Source organism: Passer montanus, unplaced genomic scaffold, assembly GCF_014805655.1.
Source record: "Passer montanus isolate IOZ18808 unplaced genomic scaffold, ASM1480565v1 scaffold10, whole genome shotgun sequence".
In the NCBI taxonomy this organism is placed as follows: Eukaryota; Metazoa; Chordata; class Aves; order Passeriformes; family Passeridae; genus Passer; species Passer montanus.
Genome location: NW_024356505.1, coordinates 28240947 through 28258497, shown reverse-complemented (window position 1 = coordinate 28258497; position 17551 = coordinate 28240947). Strand labels below are relative to the sequence as shown.

At 38.6% G+C, this 17551-nt stretch overlaps 1 protein-coding gene across 4 annotated transcripts in view; it reads right to left on the bottom strand.

Annotated features, from left to right (window-relative positions):
- Nucleotides 1-92: 92 nt before the first annotated feature.
- ACBD5 (acyl-CoA binding domain containing 5) overlaps nucleotides 93-17551 on the bottom strand; it is a 30603-nt gene continuing 13144 nt past the window's right edge. For 2 of the 4 annotated variants that reach the window (XM_039705518.1, XM_039705533.1), the window contains 8 exons: nucleotides 12756-12893; nucleotides 11829-12029; nucleotides 11030-11136; nucleotides 8770-9046; nucleotides 7308-7510; nucleotides 5741-5791; nucleotides 5345-5454; nucleotides 93-2039 (listed from right to left, as the gene is read on the bottom strand). In XM_039705518.1, the coding sequence (XP_039561452.1) occupies nucleotides 2027-2039; nucleotides 5345-5454; nucleotides 5741-5791; nucleotides 7308-7510; nucleotides 8770-9046; nucleotides 11030-11136; nucleotides 11829-12029; nucleotides 12756-12893 (1100 nt within the window). In that variant the 3' untranslated portion in view covers nucleotides 93-2026. The remainder of the gene's footprint in view (nucleotides 2040-5344; nucleotides 5455-5740; nucleotides 5792-7307; nucleotides 7511-8769; nucleotides 9047-11029; nucleotides 11137-11828; nucleotides 12030-12755; nucleotides 12894-17551) is intronic. The other 2 variants (XM_039705524.1, XM_039705540.1) reach the window with 1 other exon arrangement.

Sequence of the window (17551 nt, the reverse complement as noted above, 5' to 3'; positions counted from 1 at the left end):
TGATTCTTCATGATACAGCCAGCAGGCTCTTGTATACACAGCATCTGGTGTACAGCATTTAGTAAATATTAAGTTCAAGATAAAATACAAAATATTAAGGGATTGATTTATTGAAATATGAATAAATAACAAGGATATTACAAGCCTACATTTATTTCAGGGCGAGGTTAATAATTAAGTACCTTTGGGAATGCCTGTCCCATCTCTAAGAGATCAACCCCTACAGGTGACACGAGCTGTGGGAGGCACTCCAGGGGGGTTTGTCCTTGCAGAAGACATGCTGCTTCAGGAGGCTGGGGTTTCATGTGACCTTCAAGCTCAATTGTCCCTCCTGTATGATTTCTATCCCTTATCATAAGAAATCAGTCACTTTAGGGATTTGAAGCTCAGGCACAATAGCTTCAGGTCCCAGCAGAACTTCCAGGATAAGCTTTGTTCAAACCTGAGTTTTCAGTACATCTCATGCCAAAACTCATCTCTGGCACATGAAACATCTGCTTGTCACAGTAGTCTTCAAAGAGGTTACAGCTATTTTATTTTTTAATTCAGCTTTACAAGAAAATCAGAAGAGGGGGGAAAATAACTAAAAAAAATTTCACATAACTAAAAAACAAGATTAAAATTTCTCTGGTAAAACCAACATTAAATTCTGTGATTACATTTTTATACAGTATAGCTTATATGAAAAATGCTTTCCAAACTATAAAATATTTTCAGGAAGGATCAAAAAAACTTTCTTTAGAAATTATTTGTAGGATGTAGTCCTGGTGGGAAATGAAAGCACATCAATAATGGTGACATTTTTGAAGATTCAGAGCTTAACCATGGATTAACTGTAAGTTTTCTGTCAAATCTAATTTTAGTGCATTTGCATTTTCCAGAGATTTTGACAGCTTATATATTAATTTATTTAAAAATTAAGTGTAAAGTATGCTTTTGTCAAGCAAACTTCACAAGGTTATACCTCTATCTGTATATGAGTTAATTAATGTTCTGTGGGGAAAAGAAAAATATCAGCTCCAAAATTAGCTGAAAAGGGTTTTTTTTTTTCTGAGAGGAAGTAGAAGGATAAGAAAGACATACCAGAACTGGTATGTTTCATGATGTGACTTTGGGAAAATCCACAATACATTAAATCTTACTTTAACTTCCAACAGAAAACTTACAGTGCACTGAGCTCTTTAAAAGCTTAAAGCTAGACCTACTGAGCTAGATTTCATCTCATTTTAAAGCACCTTGTGCCTAAACTATGCATTTCAGTTAAAATAAGCTGTTGTCAACAAGAATACAGTTATGAAAGTTAAAAAGATAAGGTGCAGCCTTTTTACATGGATCCCTTGTACCACATGCTGTTTCCAAACTCCTATTTGACAGTCCCCCTGTTATTAATGGCTCTAACTTTCAGGATATATACAAATACCCAAATCTTCTTTACAATTTTACAGGATAAGTGAAGGATTCAACTTCATTTCTGACCAATTTATATGGAAATTGCCCCACACTAGTTTAGCAGCAAAAACAACAAGTTGAATTCCTCAGCACTATATTGTATTTTTCCAACAGCTTACAATGTACTGAATTTATGCTTTTTTAGAGCTTTCACCTGGTAATATGTAATGCTGTGGAAAAACAGGCAGGGATCTTGAGATTGTAAAATTATTTCAATGTTAAAGTGACAGTTTTACGTATTTTTCATGTATTCTTTCACAGAGAAGTTATTCTCTTCATCAACTGACATCAGTAATGCCAGTAATTACTGAAGGCCCATCCACAAGCACATTCCAAAATAATTATTGTTCATATGGTGTTGAGGATGGAATTATTCAATTTATTTGTTACCTAGGAGCTGTGAATCATTCAAGTTTCAATAATATTAGTCCTTAAACATTTAGCTCAAAGGTAGTACAAAATGTTACTGTAACATAAGGAAGATCGTCCCAAATTCTGAGATTCTATGAGAATTCAGACTTCCTTTGCTTTCCAGGGCCATCTTCTCCTAGAAGTCCTTAAATATAGTCATGAATTCTCAGTTCAGTTTTCTAGAAGAGGAAACAAATAGATTAGTTTAATGTACCTTAACATATGAGATGATTTTTCATTTGTCTAAACAAACAAATCAATTAAGGTTACATGTAAAAGGTTTCCATTCCAATAAAACACTACAGGCTTCAAGACACCCCAAAATTTGCCCTCTTACACCAAGGAGTAAAAATTCACTAATAATTTGGAGCTGCAGATGGAATTCCACAGAAAAATCTCTGACCCTGGGTCAGTGGCATGCTGGCTCAGCAGAGCAACATTTAAGAGCTGTTTTCCCCATGACTCCATAAAACTTAAAATCAGAGGGTTCTAAAATAATGAGCTGAACCTAGACAACTTTTACTATTATGAAAATATATTTCTATATGTGTTTAGGGCCCTTAGGATTCAGGTTTTCAAGCCTTTTTGGTGAAGGCTCCAGTATGAGTACTCCAGATTTTCAGCATTAAGTTCCCCATAAAGGACCAGGGGACAGGTTAAGAGGTGCTGGACCAAAGCTAAACACAAAGCTCTTGGTTACAGAAAGCTGTCCCTCCACCAGTTACATGGAATTTACTACACTGCAGAAGAGTTCAGAAGTCAAAGCTCCACAGCTGCAGCACAAGAGAACTTTGCATGGTAGCAGAGACTCATGGTTTCTGCTGCAGGGGCAGTTCACATAATTTAAAACTAAAAGTACACTGACAGGGTCAGTGCAGGCACTGTGAACAGTTATTGCCTAAGAGCTCACACACCTTGCCTAAGAGCACAAGCTGAAACTGGCCATGGGACAGGAGAAAAGGACTCATTTTGTAATTCTGTTTTCTCACTGAGTGTACTTGATCAGCTTCCTACACATTGTTAAAGGAGATAGAACTCCAGATAGAAAGGTGCTGCAGAAGCACATGGTCCTTAAATTCTGCCTGTGAATAGACTTCAGAAACAGAGAAAAGCTCAAGAACACACAAAATTCTTGAGTTGTTTCTGTTATTGAAGTTCATCTCAAAACAATGCATGAAGGAGTAAACAGAACATGGGGCTATGCTAGCTCTGTGTTTGACACCAACACTGGTGTTACCACTGGTACAAATCCTGGTGTCCACAACTCAAAAAGAGTGCTGAGAAACTGAAGCATTTGGCAATGAACCACAAGAATTGTTCTAAGACTGGAAAACAATTTAAAAATGAGATTCCAGTTGCTCCACTTGTTTTGTTTAAGCAAGAGTTTATGACATGACCTGGTGACAGCAAAATGTAACCATGAAAAACACGTTACAGGCTCTTTGTCAACTGCATAAAGATACAAGAAAATCCAATGGATTCAAATTGAAGCTGGTCAAATCCAAACAAAAAGCAATGTACCATGTGTTTATTCATCAAAGCACTGAATTACTAGGACAATTACTAGAAAAATTGCTGGAAAGGTGCTTTTCTAAAAACTGATTTCTGTCTGAATCTGTTGCTGGATTGAGGGTGCTACAGAGGTCAGAATAGATGATAAAAAAAGATTTTCAAGAACAGCACACTGTTCAGAGAGAGGGAGAAAACACAGCCATGCAAGAGCAATTAGCAGAACACTGAAGTTCATACAAGCTTCAAGTAAAATATTTAAAACAAATAGTTTTGATTTAAAACACCCCAACTTCTTCCTTGCTGACAAGGGGAAGTTTCCATTCGCTAGAGCAAAGAATGAGCAAAATGTGCACAACTGCCTGAAAGCCTCAGTACTGCAATCTCTGGTTTCATCAGACAGTGCAGCAACACCGATGCTGCTGCTGACAGCTCTGAGGCAGGGGAGCTCCCTGGCAGATTTGCAGCCTTTGTGGTGCTGTATTGTTTACAAAGCCATGGGCTGGGCCCAAAGAGCAATGATCAGTGACAGGAGTGTACTTGGAGGCCAGTAATTAGTGGTGAATGCCAGGGGTTGATACTGGGGCCAGTCCTGTTTAACACCTTTAGCAATGGCCTGGATGACAGGCAGAGTGCAGAGTGCACCCTCAGCAAAGCTGCAAATTACACAAAACTGGGAGTGGCTGATATGCCAGAGGGTGGTGCTGCCATCCAGAGGGACTGCAGCTGGCTAGAAAAATGGGCTGACAGGAACCTTATGAAATACAACAGGGGGAAGTGCTTAGTCCAGCACTGCTTGGAGAAACGACTCCAGGTATCAGTATGTGCCAGCTGGGAGGCAGCTTGGCAGAAAAGGATCTGGGCATCCTGGTGGACACCATGCTGAACATGAGCCAGCAACGTGCCCTTGCAACAAAGGCCAGGGGTGGTACAGGCTTCCCTTCCAGTATTCAGCACTGGAGAGGCCACACCGGGAGTGCTCTGTCTGCTTTTGTCTACATGAGAGACATGGACAAACTGGAGAGAGTCCAACAAAGGGCCATGAAAATGATTAAAGGTCTGGAGCATTTCTGAGGAAGCACTGGCACGGGTTGCCCAGGGAGGTGGTGGAGTTTCCCTCCCTGGAGACAATCAAAAGCTGTCTGTACACAGTCCTGGGCAACCAGATTCTATGTGCTCCTGGCTGAGCAAGAATGTTGGACCAGATGACCTGCAGAGCCTTCCTTCAACCTCAGCCACTCTGTGTTTCTGTGGTTTACCACAGGAGAGAAAACTATACCATGAAAACTAGCAAATATTAAAAAGCTAGAACAAATTCAGCTAATTCTCCTAAGATCCACAAACATGCAAATGCTCTGCAGTCTGACAGAGGAAAAAGATGTAAGAGCCAGGAGCATACTAAGCTAACAGAACCAGGTGTGAGGCTGAAGTGAGCAGACAGTAACTAGAGAACACTCACTTGATCTTCTGGTGCTTAGAGAGGTGAGAAAAGGCAAGATCAGAGTACAACTACCCTTCCCTGCAGGAAGTCAAGGTAGATGTTACAAAAATATCATAGTACGGTACTAGAAGATGTTAAATATAGTTGATAGATAGCACTCTACAAAGGATGTGATAGGAAAAAAATTCTCATGGCACAAAAGGACTAGGAAGTCTAGAAGCAGTGAAAATGGCTCAAGAAAATATGAGGAGTGGGAGGATCAAAGAATGTTATGGAGACACTTCCAAGCTATCCAGCCTCACACACTTGTGTATGCTCAAAATTATTTATCCTCCATCACATTTCACTGATTTAACATAAATTGCCACATATAAAGGATACTACATATAAAGTCAAATTAACCAGTAATTTCTCATACTGACAAACTTTGAAGGCAAAGAATTTTCTGTCCTGTCCAAATAACATGATAACATTACCTATTGGTTTAAACAGGTGACACACAGTGTATGTATTCTATTGAATGCACATCCTTACCTTCGCTTTCTTTGGTGATACACATGTACCAACCACTGGGCAATAAATGGCCAAACAATAGCAAAAGCTAGAATACCAGGAGAAATTTCAAAGGGCCACCATGATGGTTTCTAAGGAAAACAGAAAAAAAAATCCAGTGAGCAATATGTGTGCACATATTGAATACTACCTGTATACTTCCCATCACTTCAAATGCTACAGTACCAAAGAAAATAATAGTAAGACTGTAAGAAAAGATTAATCTATGAAGTAATTTCCTCAGACAGATTATTTTTTATCTTCTAGTCAAGGAAGAGACAATACAAAAAGCACATACCAAGAGCTACAGATAAAATATTCATATTAATCTTTTTTCACAGTTCACACTTTTTACACATCATAAAAACAGTATTTTACCTTGACAGAGGAGGCGGGCTGGTAATTTGACTGTAGTGTTGCAGATTTTGCCTTTAAATACAAACAAAGGCTTTTAAGGATAAAATAAGGAAACTGCAATTAAAATTTTTCTTCTTCATGAAACAAGAATATGAGGTTTTTCATCTTGTGATGGCTTTGCAATCTGTATATATCACAGTTTAATGCACAGAACCACCCCCATGTGATCCCACACAGCTGTTAACTTGCATCTCATGTTTCCACTACTCTTTATAGTAATTTTATCACTTCTCTGTGTCTTAGAAAAGGAATCAGTGTAATTTACTGGACCTCTTTACAGTTTTTGAAGGCTCCCCTGCTCAACTTGTCATTGCAACTTTCTCAGCTCTGGTCTAGTCCCAGTTCCAGCCCAGAGCAGAAATTGCAGCAGCTTAATTTGCCTGCTTGCACGTCTCAACACCAGTCTATACTAAGGTCAGAACCACTGTTTGAGTTTGCCTGGGCTACAGCTACAGGCATGTCTAACACCATAAGGGAAAGACTGTTCAATGTCTTCCAGGCAATCCTGATAATGGAAGTATCAGAATCTTTTCAAGACTATTCCCATACACTACTGTGGTGCTTCCACAAAAGCAAAGCAGCTGGTTTTCTGGGTCTTTCTTAACTTATGTAAACATGAAACAGAAGCTTCTGTTTCTCCTTAGGTAAGGACAGCAAGCACAGCATGAACTGCTGGGGAAGGATCTTTTACTACTTATATTGCTCAGGCAACGATAGAAAACCAATCTGTATTTAACCAAACATTAGATTCTTGAGTATCTCTGATGCAGCAAAATTATGGTTTTAATAAATCCTTTTCTGTGCCTGCCTTAGATTTGGAGTATGTGCATCCCATAGGGTATTGCTTGTACAGCTTGCTCATTCTGATGCAGATCAAAATATATCAGCAAGTCAAACAAAACCAAACATTTTCAGGTTGCTGGTTCAATTATATTCACAACATGTTCTATTGAAACAGAAAGAAAAAAGAAACACTGTATCAATAATGTCTACACTTGCTTAAGAGTTCTGTTGGCTGGATGAGGACATGATGTACAATTCCAACAAAGCTGGATTACTTCACAAGGAAATAAAGCTATAAAGAATCAAGTCTTCTGCATTCTGAAAAACGGAATCTGAAGTTCTGCCTGTGAACATTTACCATCTGAAAGATTATTTCTCACTTTGAAAATGCTTTGAATTCTCTGGGATCATGCACTAATAACATTAACTGTGGAGTGTCCATAGAGCCTGTGAAATGTGTAACAGTAACTATGGCTAAGATCAGTCTGATCAGGAATCAGTGAAATAACATATGGTTAATTTCCAGGTTAAAAATGCATGGTTTTGCTTACATGTACCAGAATTACGAATTGGGCTGCTAAGAGTAGGTACCAATAGGAAATTCAAAGTTGGACTCAACTACAGAATGTGACTGAAATGTCTTTACAGTTTAAGAAAATAGTGTTAAAAAATTTAATGTGAAAAAGCACAAAAATATCCAAGGACATTTAATAAAAGGTGATCAAATAACTCCAAAGAACAGTACCTGTGATGCTGCGACAGCCTCCAGCATGTGCAGCCTCTGCAGGACGTTCTGCATGTCCTCCTGCAGCCGCATCAGCACCACTGCAATCTGCTCGTTGAGGCTTCCCTGGGGGCCTCTGTCGGAGCCCCAGCGCTCGCCGTCCCCTCCGCTGCCCATCTGGCCACCCTGGGACCCGTCTCCTAAAGGCTGAAGTCTGTGCCCTGCTGGGAGGGAGGAAAAGCAGAAACAAAACACAGAATGGGCTACAGCTCCACTGAAAATGTTTAATAGTTCCGTTTTCTCCCTCAGTTTTCACCCAGGAGTGTGGTACTCCTCCTCACAGGCTATATTCGGACAGTTCAGCAGCACTGCGAGGTCACTGAAATGTCATCTGAGATGTTTCCTATAGCCCTAGTGTGACAGTATCATTCAAACTCCTAGAACTGCAAGAACGTTTACAAAAAGCTATTAACACACATCCAGTCAAGTTCAGCAGCAAATTCTGCCTTAGTAAAAAGTAAGATCTGTCTTAGTATGTGTTTTAAGTTTGGCAAAGTCTCCAACTGGAAAACAAAGATCACTGGAATACAGTGAAAAGATAATTACTTGAAATCAACAATACCCCTTCAACTAGATACAACTACCACTAACTAGCCTGTCATATTTCTGCCTGTAAGTAGCAAACTTCAATAAAACAACAAGAGAGAGAAAAAGAGGAGATAGTAACTACAGTATGTTCTTTATAATAATTTTCAACATAAATTTGGATTTCAACATAAATTTTCAACACAATTTGGATTTTCTTTTTAATTTTTCCATCTGATTACTTATAGGTGCTATACAAAAAAGCATGCTATATATAAATAAAATACTTCCTGCCTTTTTTTTTTTGTTTTACAAGAAAAACTGATTTTATCCTTGACTTTACAGATCATACCAGTGGAATATGGTGCTGCTTGTAGGTGACACTGTTAGAAGTATTACGGAATTAAAAAGTGCAGAGGTCCAACATAAACTGAACATCTGGGCTATTATGTGATTAAGAACCATTAAGTTTTAAGAATCATAATGGATAGTATCAGAATCACTCAAAGGTGTGGCTAACATTCCAATTACATACAAAACAATATGTCACTGATTGGCATTCACTGTCACTGTCTATGGCATTCCATGGTTTCAAATAAACCACCACAGAGATATAAATATATATGTATCTTAACAATAAGTATGTAACTTCTAAAGAAACTCCTCTCAGGCACAGAGTGGTTTTGAGGATTACATTTCCAAAAACCCAAGTGCCAGAAGCAGCAGTGGAGTATAAGTAACCCACTGTAGCAGGCATTTTGTTATCTGTTTTTATTGTGGAGAGCAGAAGCACTATAGACATGACTGTCCCACTGGACAGTGCTGACTGGTGCTTCTCAGACATCAGCAATTTATGGCAGTGAGGAGAGTGGGGAACACAAATGCAGGGTCACAGTACCTCTCCCTCTTCTGACACTGTAGAAATCAGCTTTTTCTCCACCTTTTTTCTCCTTGTGAGGACCCCCATTACTGGCTTTGCCATCTTCTCCTCCACATTTGACTTCACCTTGTTCTTCAGCTACTCCCTCTTCAGTGTTTCCAGGTTGGAGATTCCCATAAGTCATGCAAGTACGCCTTGGAAAATCCGTATTTTCTAACAGAGGACTGGGATCTACATCCAAGAAATGGGATGAATGCTTTAAAGATCCTTTAGCTGATGTGATGATCTCCAAGGGCTACAAATTAACATTAGCAAGTAATTAAATTCTGTAAAATATGACAGTTAAACATTAAAAAGGAAAAAATATCATCTTTACTTTAAGAAAATACTTTGCCCAGAATTAAGACTTCTTTTAAGGGGAGCAGTTGTTTTCCTGTAGAATATACTTACTATTGTCTAAATGTTATTTCCATATTGAGAAGGCATTTCAGGAAAATCTCACAACAGTGATACCACAGGAATTTCTTTAGACATTTCCAACATACACTAATACTCAATAATTACTAAAATAGAACTTTAATGTCTAAAACCATTCAATTTTCCCCTGTCAATTTTCCCCTGGCTTTACTTCCTAGACAGTGAAACAGGCTCTTCCCTTGAATTTGGGAGGCATGGTCAGAAGGCCCCTGCTGGCAGCAGCCCTGGGCAGGCAGTTTTTGCACTCACACCAAAGACAGCACACAGATTATCATCAGCCTGCTCCAAACAGCTTGGCTGCACCTGCACCTCACACCAAACAAAGGAAAGGCTGAGTATTCTATCAGTTTCTCACTCAAATCTGGAGGTACTGCAGGAAGACAGTAAAAAAGCATGACACAGGGGCTGTTCAGTTTCTGCCCTGGGGCTGTCTTGGTGGGTGGTTCAAGCAGCCCTTGGCACAGGGCAAGGACAGGCCCTTGCACAAGGACACACTGAAGCAGACTGGGGACCTCAGACAGCTGAAAAAGAACTTCATGGAGAAGTCAAAACAACCAAAAGGAGGGGCAGTGAAATGGAAAGTGCTGCCCACATTTGTAAAATAGCAGTTCTGGATCATCAGAACTGAAGGGCAGAGGGCTGGCCACATCTTTTCCAAGAAACAGCTGCATTTAATTCTTTAAGTGAACCTCTTCTGGTTTGAACTTATTGACCTGTAGTTCTACTGTGTATTTCATTACACATACCTGAACATTTGTTATTTTGTACAAAACTGGAACTTTCCTCATGCAGGTTGGGAAACTCTAACAAATTATCCACCCACTTCAATTAAAGAATTTCAAACAAGCTTGAACGATACACAAGGTTGGGAAATCAGCTAGATAAAACAGCTTGCAGCACTTCTATCAAATTACATTTCCCAACATGCTTTATTACTGGGCAGAATTTTGATTTGTTAAAATGAATTCCCTACATCCTCAGGAAAGAGCCAGACATGAGAATGATGCAATATTTGAGTGCTTCTGGCCTTCCTGATCCCAGGCACCATTCACACATTTCTCTCCAGAATCAGGAAATGAGGTTTCTGAGTGCAACCTACAAAGCCCACACTTAACCTGGGGCTCTGAAGGAGGTCTAGGCCAGAAAGCCAACAAAGATTACAGTTATGAGTAGTAATCAGCAGGAACACAAATCCAGTCAAAAATATGGCAGCACAGTTTATGCTCACCTTTTATAGGCAAGTCAGAGGTGTACATTATAAATAGAGAATACAAGAGAACACAGAAATCCTTATAATCCCCCACTTCTTTAGGCACTTGTAGGCACTAGCCTACGGGCCACCTATTAACACTTATACTTTATTTATTCTAAGAAACAAATGCAGAAGTCATCAGACCAGAAAAAGGCAAGCAAAAAGTTAGTTATTACAAAGATACTTCCCATTTGTTAAAAATAGCTGAATTCTGGTCCCTACATGTTATAAGACCCTACATTAATTGGTAGACAAAGACCTTAGTTTCTTTATACCGTTTTTCCTTTTTTGACAATTGTTTCTTTGTACTGTTGTTTTTGAAGCCTTCTCCTCACATAAATTCTCTGAAGGCTTCAAGGTTTTTAGATTAGCAGTAACCAAGTTGTAAAATGCTGTCAGTGAAAGAACAAACCCCTCTAGTTCAAACAGGACATGCATGAGCCACATCATTCACCTCTGCATGTCCATGTTCACTTGATTGAGAGGAACCTATTGAAAAACAAGTAGCATACCAGCTTGAAAATACATGCAGGAATACTGAACCCCTACCTCTTCTAGTCCAAGCTGCTCCATAGAGTCACAATAAACTTCACTGTCTGAATCACTGGTTAAGTGCTGAGCTGCTGAGATCTCTTCAGTATTCTCTTCACTTGCACCTGCAGGGAAAGAGGGATAGCACACATGGTTTGTAAATGTGAGCCAGTGAGCCAACCCTGGCAAAGACTAGAGCAACGAGTTAAAATGTGTGAGCATCACTTCACGACCCTTCCATCTACAACTGTCATTCTAAACTTGGATTCTGAGTAAAGATGTTATATGAATTTAGGAATTATAGAAAACGTTTACTAGTGGGAAAACTATACTTCATATTGGCATTTCTGCTTTATAAATTTTAATTTCACTTTTTTCATTACCCTCTCCTTCTTAAGCTCAGTAGAAAGCAGTTTTGCCTAAAGTTACTTAGCTAGTTTGAACAAACTGACATTTATAAAATGTTTAGCTTTCCAGAATGATAAACCAGATGTAAGTGATTTTTGTTGTACTACAAATTCACTTTCAAAGGCAAATAGTATTTGCATAGGTAGCATAATGATATTACAAGAAAACACTTCTATTTTTGTGGGTTTAGGCCTCTTTCTCTGAATTCACCTCTCTTTCTGTAGCAGGTACTAAAAGAAAGCCTTATTTTTAACTGGAGCTAATTAATTTGTTTTAGTATTCTGTCTTCATATTTCTGCAACTGAAAGACACCATTGCTATTCTCTGAATCCCAGGATTAAGCTTTCATAAAAAGAATATTTCTCATGAAAAATGTGCAAGTGAAAACATGCTCTTGGAAGGACAATACCTTGGTGAGCAGCGTTCTGAGCTATTTCCAGGCTTGGCTCCGTTTTATTTGTTTCTTCCTCTGGGTTCAAGCCATTCAAGGCAGATTTGGTCTGGATGCCATTCTGCATATCTGGGATAAAGCTGTCCTTGTAGCAGCCATTACTAACAATACCTTCCAAATCCTTAGCAGCCGCTGATTCGGGTTTCACATTCTTATAATCTGTAAAACAAAAGAAAACTTTGCAAAGAGAAAGCTCTACACCTAATTATCTCCAACCATATTTCTTCAAGGAGCCTGCTTACTAATAGACTGTATCTATAATGTATCTGCAGAACAAAACATGTAAATGCCCCTATATCCCATTTGTGTGGATTGTTCTGTTCTTTTATAAAAAGCACAAAGAGCAGATACTTAAAACATAGGGAAGTAAATCTGAAGTAGGTGTCTCTTCTAAACTAAATAATAATCCGATGTCCTTGGAGGACATCTGTATTGAATTCTAAATATGATATTTCATTTGGGTTTCACTAGATGCTGTTATTTCAGCATCCAAATGCCTCTAAATTAATCTCACTGAAAGTTCTTTTTTATTGTCTCTGCAGAAAAAAAAGTTAATTTTCAATTCTACTCTTACAGGCCATGTAGTCATTCATAGTTCTTACAAAAAAAAGCTGGCAACAAAACCCAAACAATGCAGGGGATAGAAATTTAGACAACCTTTTGACAGAACTTACTAGGCAAGTCAAAAATCATACAGCGTAGCTATCAAATTTGTACTAGTTTTAATTCTTACAGCCTAGGTTGAAACACAGACATCTTTCACTTATGCATTCACATGTATTTCCATTTAATTCCCTTGAAAAAGCATTCACGATACTTTGGTATTTTCTGCCACTTAGGTGGCTAAGAACAACTCTGGGACACACACTGGTCCAGAAAACTTACCTTTTCCATTTACCTGCACTTCTTTTTCCTCCTCTTCACGAAGCCCTTCTTCTTCTGATTCTGCCCCACTATCGCTGCTTTCAGCTTTTCCATTTACAGCTTTTATATTTGGAGTGGAATTCATTACATTACTAAGGTCTAAGAAAAAAAGCAAAGGAAAAAAAAGATGTATTTTAAAGGAAACAAACATACACCACCACTACCACCCCCAAAACTATCAGTCACAGTTCTACAGAAGTAGGTCCATATTAGAAGATGTATCAAATAATGGCAACTTATTTCTGTAAGCTCTTTATTAATCAGTTTAATGTTTCTCTTTTGTGGCCCACCACTGAATGCTTGACTGCTGGTGCAGATAGTGTCAATGACTCTGGGCAGCCTCCAGGGAAGAGACTGCAGCCACTTTCAGAAAGAGCTCAGACCAAGCCTATTACTGTATTTAGGTTACAGCTGCAGCTGGGACTGATGTGGCCATGTTCTTTTACACCCAGCAATCACTGTTTTAACAGAATTTCCCTTTTGGGCTGAAATGCTTCAAATCTGCTCACAGTTCAGAGGCAAATCTTGAAACATTGTATTCAATTATGTGAACAACAGAATTCTGAATAAGGTAAATACAATATTCCACACAACTTCTGCTGTAATTTAGGCAGATGCAAAATATGATGATTCACATTTATACAGATCTTTACCTAACAAATGACACATGGAAATAAATTCCCTGATTTCAGTGAAAAAGTTGATGAAATTAATATATACACTGAGCATTTTTTTCATTAATATTTAAAGAAAGAAATATTGAAATATACAAAGTAACTACCAAATCCTTTTTTTTTTCCACATCTTTGATCACTCCAAGGATCACAATTTACTGTAACTGTACAAAAAACTAAAAGGTAAAGATTCATTAAAAAGATGAAGTATATAAAGAACAATTGTACCATCTTCTGTAAAAAAAGTTATGGTCAAATACATCCTGATGATCATTTAAGCCTCCTGTGTTAGGATAGAGCACAAAGGTACAAAGAGGGGACAGTTTCTGTGAGACACTTGCACAGATTACATGTTGGCTCCAAGGCTGAAATCTGACTGTTTTGTCACCACAGCATTTCACTTGTGTAATTTCCACGTTCCCTTGTCAGAACCTTGAAAGATTTATTCTCACATTTAGGATTAACATTAAGGTGCAAAATAATATCCAATTACACTGGAGTTGCCAAACCAGCTTCACTACTTTCTCTGCTGCATGGTAATTTAAAGCTAAGGCTTTTTTCTACTTTAACCTTCCAATGAAGAGCCTTCCCACATTTCTCTAGTTTCCAGCTTATCCACAGCACTTTAAAAAAAAGAAAAAAGGGCAAAGTAACTTATTGTATAGTAACAATGAATATGTTAAATATTAAGTTCACCTTAGTTTTATTGCAAGGTAATGTTTCTGTGGGCACCCTGCATCACTGCTTTGGATTGATTTAATCCATCTCTTTATCTGAAGATTAAAATTTTTTTATTTAAAAACTTTTACTTCATTGTAAAATGAGAATTGGAAAAGCAATTGTCTATCTTGTACACCACAAGAATATAAGCATCTGCTCATTTTCTTCTCATAGGTCACCACTTATTTGCACAGAAATTTGCTTCACAAAAGAGAAATCCCAACATATTCCATTTTTTTTCACAGATGTGTTTCATGAATTGCGAATCCAGTTCTCAAGATGTTTTTCTGAGAAGCAGCAGCATAAGAAGGATAAGGCAGCAGTTATGTCCTCACAGCATGAGCATTAGGCACAGACACAGCCCCCTTGGCACCGTAAGGCACACGTCACCCCTTCCCTTTAACAACATGGGGGTGGGGACACAATCATCCATGTGTCCTACCCAGCCGTGGGAGTAAACAGGAAAGACAAGACCAGGAGGAACATGGAGCTGTGAAGGGGAATTAAAACTGTAAAGCTCCTCACCCTACCAAAGATACTGCAAAAAACCCCAGCTACACCATAAGGCTTTTCCTAAGATTTACTTATTTTCTTTTTGAAAGGAATGTTTTTCAACATTCAAGCATGTTCTTTCTGTTCTCCTTAGTTGCAGTAAAGAGATTATTCATTTGGGGAAATTTCTAAGTGATCTATTACATACATTTAAATTAAGAGGAGGAACTGAGAGAGTGTATCAACAGTTACAGATTTATGGTATCACATCACAGGACACCTGAATAACTGAAATCCACCAGAATCATATTTCTTCCACTAAGTCATTCTTATCAACAGTGCTCCCAAAGACCATGAAGAGGCACTGCTTTGATGCAGACTCCAAGAACACAACCCTGTACAGAGTTTGGCCACCTCAAATGCCAGGCCTAATTGTGTGCTTTTCCTCAGAACCTTTACACTGCTATCCTCACCAGGTCCATCCCCAGTTGTTTTTACTACATGGGATACCCATGGCTGGCTGCCATTCTTCTTGCTCTGAGTGTCTGCTAAGGAACCAGACATGATGGTCAATATCAATTTAGTCCTGGGGGTGACAGGTTTAAAGACTAAGCAGAGCCAACTAGCAGTGACTTCTACATCCCCTGCCAGTAGGTTAATGGCTGTTCCCTGAGCAATGTATATTCTCAATGTGAATGACAGAAGTCAAGCAAGCTTTTAAAACCTTACTTGGTTCGTGCTAATCCCATCCATCCTCAACCCTTTACTTCATCTACTCACTTCAACTGCATACAAAATGTTAGAAGGTTTTTCTGTTGCCCTACTTTAGATACTGTAGAATTCCTCTTGGTTTATTATTTTCATCTCACTACACACAACATCAAATTGTGAAATTTGTGACAATTTTTTAAATCAAAGCTTTACTGCTTTTTAGCCATAGAAGGAATTCTATTCTGTAGAGGGCAGGGGTGTGGGTTTAGGATTTTTAATGCTAAATAGTAGGAGCTGTATAACGGTAACAACTTGAAATAGAGTCCATCCCCAGTTGTTTTTACTACATGGGATACCCATGGCTGGCTGCCATTCTTCTTGCTCTGAGTGTCTGCTAAGGAACCAGACATGATGGTCAATATCAATTTAGTCCTGGGGGTGACAGGTTTAAAGACTAAGCAGAGCCAACTAGCAGTGACTTCTACATCCCCTGCCAGTAGGTTAATGGCTGTTCCCTGAGCAATGTATATTCTCAATGTGAATGACAGAAGTCAAGCAAGCTTTTAAAACCTTACTTGGTTCGTGCTAATCCCATCCATCCTCAACCCTTTACTTCATCTACTCACTTCAACTGCATACAAAATGTTAGAAGGTTTTTCTGTTGCCCTACTTTAGATACTGTAGAATTCCTCTTGGTTTATTATTTTCATCTCACTACACACAACATCAAATTGTGAAATTTGTGACAATTTTTTAAATCAAAGCTTTACTGCTTTTTAGCCATAGAAGGAATTCTATTCTGTAAAGGGCTGGGGTGTGGGTTTAGGATTTTTAATGCTAAATAGAAAAAAAAAAAAAAAAGCAAGATGGAAAGGATGTCAAGAACAAACATGCAGCTCCTCTACAAGCTTTCACCACATATTTATTTTCTAGTATCAGCTCTATTAATGGATTTCCTACAAGCCATTCTAAGTATATTTCTTTAAAGGCATCACTACAATTCTCCTCAATGGCCTGTATAATGGGGCTAAGTTTCTCAAAAGTATGTGATTTTTAACTCATCACATATTCTGAGGCTTTTTTGTTACCCAGATGGGAGTTCAGAACTTAAATGCCTCTGCAGATCTGCCCCAGCTTGAAGGTCATTTGACAAAGAGAACCTTGCCTAGCAGGTTTTCCCCAAATGCTTTGTATTTTTGTTTTATGAACAGGCATGTAATTCTTACACAAAATTAACATGCACTGCTGGAGCAGTACTGATGGTTAGCCCAGTGCACCACACTATCATCCCCACACAAGTTCCACAGCCCCTCAGATGCTTTGAGGATACCAGTGATCAGGAGCCAGTCTGCAACAGCACATGAAAGACATGATAAAACATTCAGCTAGCTGTGTACACGCTCACTGTTTAATAAAAATTATGTATTTTCATGAAATACCACAACTTTATTATCTGCTCAATAGCAGCAAAATCTTAACCACTAGAAGATTATTTCCAAGACCTACACTTGTATTACCTTGTGTAGAATCTCCCTGCACACCTGTGTTTATGTTAAGTCTCAAGGAGCCTACACACTGTACAAAGTTGTTTTCAACATCAGGTAACTGTAATTATTTTTAGCCATCACCCCTTGATGTTTCATGCTTGTTACTGATCCAAGTAGGCTCCCTACTTCAGTTCCAAGTTTGTGCAACCATGTTCTGCTGTTTCCAATACACTTGGTTACACAAATCCCCACCTCATTTTGAAACTGATGCACCAAATACTGCAAGGAGTGGTGATTGCATGAGACATGAGGGGTACATGCAAGCATCTGGGAGCAATAAGCTCTTCAGTTAGAAGAAGAGTTTCTATTCCCTCATTTCCTTGCATTCTTTTTAATATAGGACACTACAAAGAAAATTTGCAAGGGCCCAGCCTGCTCTGTAACATCTGTTCTACACGACTCAAACAAGCAGCCATCACAAATAAAGAGATTTTAGAAGAGTCTATCAGAAATACAGACTGAAAAACCTAATAATCACTACTTTAACTACCACAGTTTTATTTCTCTTAAATTTAAGTGCATTAGGGGCAAGTTCTCTGACAAATGTACACCCTACACATACTGGGACAGCCACATCTTCTTCTGTATAATTTGCCTTTTTTTTTTTTTGTGG